Here is a 5000-nt window from a genome sequence, read left to right on the forward strand (position 1 = left end):
CACTCTTTCAGCAGAAAATGTATAGCTCTTCGGAAAGCGTTAGAAAACAGACTAGCGTGAGTTACAAAAAGTTAGAAAAAAAGGTAAACTAAACGATTGTCAGGGTTGTTTCTGTCAGGAAACAGAAGGTCACAATGACGGAAGGTTTTCTAGAATGACGTCCCTGTCAAATGTAGAAAAAAACCCAAATACTGGAATCATTCACTGCACATGGAAAGGACAACGCTTTTTCCTGACAGGTGCCATAATCTTCTGCTGCCAGTTAAAAAAAAAGGAAAATAGAAAAGTAAAAAAATCAGCTTTTAAGACCGGATCGACATGAAGACACTTTTCAAGTATTAACAAGCTGTAAACTGACAGAGGCCTCTTCCTACAGTTTGTACTCCATCTTCATGACTTAAAGAAGTCACGGGTGGGTGGAGCAGAGCCCAATGACTGCACGAGTTTTAAGGATGTTACTTGTTTAACAGCTTTATTCACCAGGCACTCAGGGGAACGCTTGCATATCTCTACAGAAGATGGAGTCCCTTTGCAGAGCTCGGGGAAAGCACCGTGAAAGAATCCTTTACCTCATCTGCAGCCCCAGCAACTGTAATTACAGGATGGGGTTGAACTTTTCACACTTTGCGACACATTTTTTAAGATGTTTAGGTGCCTGAATACACTGACATACAAATGCAGCGTGATTTTCACAAGCACTTAATCAACCAAGCTAATACGTGTCTATGTTCATCTTTACAAACCTGAATACTTGTTTTAACTCTCCCGTCACCTTAGTTTGGTATTTTATAGAGTCCTCTAAGCCCAACATTGTTTTTCAAGCTCGCTGAGTGTGGCTGTTCTACAGGTGAGCACTTCTTTTTACAAAGAACAGAAACAGCAATGGACTAAAGTCATAGAGAGAGAATGCAAGAGAAACCATGCAAACAAAGACCTGAGTATATCCTGAAGATACTGGAAGGAAGAGACAAAATCCCGCAATTAGTAATTGGGAAAGGGGAAGTATTTTAAGCGATAGAACTGGTCAGTTATGTTTGAAAACAAACACAGAAGCAAATGACACCACATTAACCAGAATACATAACCAACTGCTGTATTCCTTTATGCAGATGATATATACTGGCAAATTTACCTCAATTTCAGAAGCTCTGAAAAAGTAGATAAATGATGAATTGCCAGTTGGAAAAGGAAATTTTAAGCTCAGAAATGTTTTATGGATATGAAAGCACGGCAACCATGCAGAAGCCACAAACTTTCATTTTTTAGTAGTAAATTCAGTTCCAGCTGTTTCTCTCAGGAAACAGTAGGCTCGGTTTCACACGATAGGTGAACAGAAATGAAAAGAGAAGGTCTGCTAAGGGGAAAGCTCACGCGCCAACACTATAAATTACACACCGGTAAATGTCTGCTGGGGTTTTGATGTTAGGCAGTTCTGGAGTTGCATGGCCATTGCCATTGCTGTTCTTCCTTTTACGCTTGGCCTCTTCTTTCTTTTCACTGAATTTCAAAGTAGTATTTTTTCCTGTATTTATTCTTACCTGAAAATTGAACACAAATGATGGTCTAGACCATAAAATCAACAATCACCAGGCTGCAGATCAACTGACTTCTGACATTCCCATATCCAAGCAGTCGGGGATTACGAAGCATACTTAAGTTAAACAATTGTATGAACGGTAACATTCATAGTGTGAATTGTTTATTCTTTACCACTTGCACTAGGCTGGGACATTTCTTTGCATTAAAGTGCTTATTCAAGCTCTGCTCAACGGCTGAGCTGTTCAACACTCAACTTCAAGTCAAGTAAAAAGTCATTTTAAAAACTCCTAGTCAGGACACTACCTTTTACAACAGCCGGGAGCCAGAACAGTAAGGTATACATTTGAAGATCAGTTTTTTTAATGCCATATTTGAAACCGCTGGATTTTAACAGTGGGTTTCAAGCATTTGAAAAAAAGCCAAATAAATGTCACCTACAGTCAGCATTCTACATTATCTAAAATTTCCTATTTTAGGTACGGTATGTATGTGTTATCTGTTGATAGAAAGATGAAAATAATAAAGTACAAACCCTTTTAGGTTCCACAGTGTGAGAGAAAAAAATAGTTGGAACAGAGCTATCTCCAACATCTACGTCATCTTCATCATCACTGTGATAGTAGGTAGAGCCATTAACTTGGCCACCAAACAAGTCTGAATTTGTTATGTCTTTATGGAAGTTGCCCTGAGTAGTACAGTCTTCTCCTCTGTATGTCCCATTCAGATCTGTCCTCTTATCTTCTTTCTCCTCTTCAGAGGAGGTTGTATCTTCTCCATTTGTCTCAACTGTATCAGGCATCCTATGAAGTGAAAAATATCTAAGTGAACTGAGGTGATTCATACTCTTGAGAAATACATGCATAATCAACGAGCCCGTATGTTACTTTCTTTACGCAACTACTATACTTTCAGCCAGATTGTGGAACTTCTTTTATACTGTATAAGTCACTATGTCCTTTCCACGTCAACTGGAATTACCAAAAGTGCGACGCTCTGGCTAATGACATATGTATACCTTAGGATCAGAACAGACCTAAGGAAGTCATTAAACATTAAAAGTGTAACTCCTACATTGTAAACGATGGAGACTGTGGGAAATGGATTTTCCTTTCCCCTTTTGTATCACCTCAAAGAAAATACACTATAACACTGCACTGCTGTGGTTGCACAGAGGCAGATTTTAGCACCTTTGGCCTTGAGTGCACGTTTTGTTCATGTTCCACCCTTCTTCCACCTATTATAATTTTAACTGCATCAGACCAGTCAACTATTTGCACTTACAGTGAGATCCGTTGTGTGCGAACAGAATCACACACCTATAGCGTTCGGAAATCCAAACCCCAACGTGCTACAGCAGTACTATACCTGTCAAGTTCACCAAGTATCTCTTCTTGTCTCTCGAGCTCTTCTAAGCGGGCCCACAGTTCCTCCTCTGACTGAAAACGGCCCATTGATTTTGTATCACTTCCATTTGCTGGAAAATCTACCTCAAAAACGTTTGATACTTTTGGCTTTGAATGAGGCTTGTGAGCAGTTCGGTGTTTTCCTGTGCAACAAAAAAATGAGACACAATTACTAAAGCAATTGACAAAAAAAAAGGGGGAGGGGGGAAGGAAAGACCCACAATTAAGGAATTAAGGAACATGGGCAGAACATTTTCCATTTCAAATTATTGTTTAACCGTTTAAGTGAAACTGTCAATGAACCAGAGCACCAGCACAGGGTAATAGTCTCCGGATGTTACAGAAATACCGAGGCAAAGCAGAGAGGTTTATTTACAAAAGCAGGAGTCACCGATCCTATGACAGTTTTAGTACAACGTGGCGTTTTCTACCTCTTGTGCCAAACAGTAGCCTTTGATTTGCTGTGATAGATAGCAACATGTGAATGTGACATTTGCTCACCATCCCATTAATAGCACATTTTATTAACTGGGAAAGCAAACCTAGTTTGCGCTTTAGCTCATTTTGGACAAAGTCACCTATATTTAAAGAGCAAAGTTTTTTTGGTTTGGGTTGTATTTTTTTAAATTTACAATGAAGATCATTAAAAATGGTCTCCAGAGTCATCTGGAAAATCTGACCAAAACCCAGTCATTATGAGTCACTTATTTTGGTGAGAAAGAGCCACTCTGAAAAGCATACAAAAGCCTGCCTTTCAAAAATAATAAATATAAACCCCTTTAAAGCCTCAGAGGTGACCTGAGATATACACTTGTGAGTAAACGGTAGTCACCGACAAGTTCTTGCTGGCATTTAAAAGCTCTGCTAACTCGTAAAATGGTGCAGCCACTGAGGATGGGGAATACTTTTTACTGTTTGAGTGCTGTCTAGCACGTAGGGAACAAAGCACCTGCCAACCATCCTAATGCTTTCGCCCTGTCCGTGTGAAGGGCAGGACTGCTGCTTTAACCCCCCTGCTCCCCGCCACGGGCAGCTCCCGGCGGCACCACCTCTTTCTGCGCCGTCCCAGGCAGGTTCCCAAGGGAAGTCCCCCCCCCTCCCTGCCCATCAGCACCCGCACCTCGTTACGGGAGCCAGGAGCCTTTCCCTGCCATCACTGCCACGGATACACCCCACGTTTTGTCTCTACAGTGGGACTCCATTATCTCTACAGGTCTTCAGGAAACTCTGCTTTGTGCATCTCGTCAACAGTAATACCAAGTCTTCGCTATTCAGCATGCTTCAAGTTTTAAAATCTCTTTCTATCAACCAATTGTGTGGTCATATTTTTTTTAAATTTTAAGAAGCCATGGCTTAAAGATATCCTTATTCAAATACGTCAGCTTATACTTTAATCCCGAGTTAAATACAAATTCAATAGCAACATTAAAAAGCAAACAGGTGACTGTAAGTAATGTTGGAATGTGTGTACCCTACTCTTCCACGGGATAGCATTTTTCATCACCTCATTAAGAAAAGGCTGATATGTATTTTATTGAGATTTGAATATAAATTGAGGTAAGCGAAGCAATCAGAGTAGCTTGTGAGGATTTCATTTGGTATAATTACAAAATTAATAAATAAAATTCGGAAGGATTAGTTAACAATCTATTTCAATTTGATTTTGATTGTGCCCCCCCAATTTCTTTGTTACCCTTCAGTATTAACCACTGACTTGACTGCCAAGGCAAGCACATGGCTTCCCAACTGCCAGCGCTTCAACATGCCAGTGATTTTCCCTCCTAATTTTAAGAAAATTTCTGTAAATTAGGAAACCAGGTCAGATTGCAAAGACAACGGAGGATAACTACTTGCTGCTTCAATATCCACTGTGCTCACTCACTGTTACTACAAAGCACCACCATTAACTTCATACACTAACCAAAAAACATGAAATATTAAAATCCAGAAAATCGGAGAGCTAGCAATAAAATAACGAGATGCTAAGGATGCTTGTTTTTGTCTTCCTCAGAGATAAAGCCCATTTCCACGTGAACAAAACCAATTCCTGGGCTGATG

The 5000-nt window shown here is 40.0% G+C and overlaps 1 protein-coding gene across 1 annotated transcript in view; it reads right to left on the reverse strand.

Annotated features, from left to right (window-relative positions):
* The window catches only part of URI1 (URI1, prefoldin-like chaperone), a 37434-nt gene that overhangs the window by 3553 nt on the left and 28881 nt on the right, over positions 1 to 5000 (reverse strand). Inside the window, exons 7-9 of the mRNA XM_009894089.1 lie at positions 2905 to 3085; positions 2072 to 2339; positions 1396 to 1538 (exon numbers count right to left, since the gene is read on the reverse strand). Coding sequence (XP_009892391.1) covers positions 1396 to 1538; positions 2072 to 2339; positions 2905 to 3085 — 592 coding nt within the window. The remainder of the gene's footprint in view (positions 1 to 1395; positions 1539 to 2071; positions 2340 to 2904; positions 3086 to 5000) is intronic.

Source organism: Charadrius vociferus, unplaced genomic scaffold (assembly GCF_000708025.1).
Source record: "Charadrius vociferus isolate BGI_N301 unplaced genomic scaffold, ASM70802v2 scaffold341, whole genome shotgun sequence".
Taxonomy (NCBI): domain Eukaryota; kingdom Metazoa; phylum Chordata; class Aves; order Charadriiformes; family Charadriidae; genus Charadrius; species Charadrius vociferus.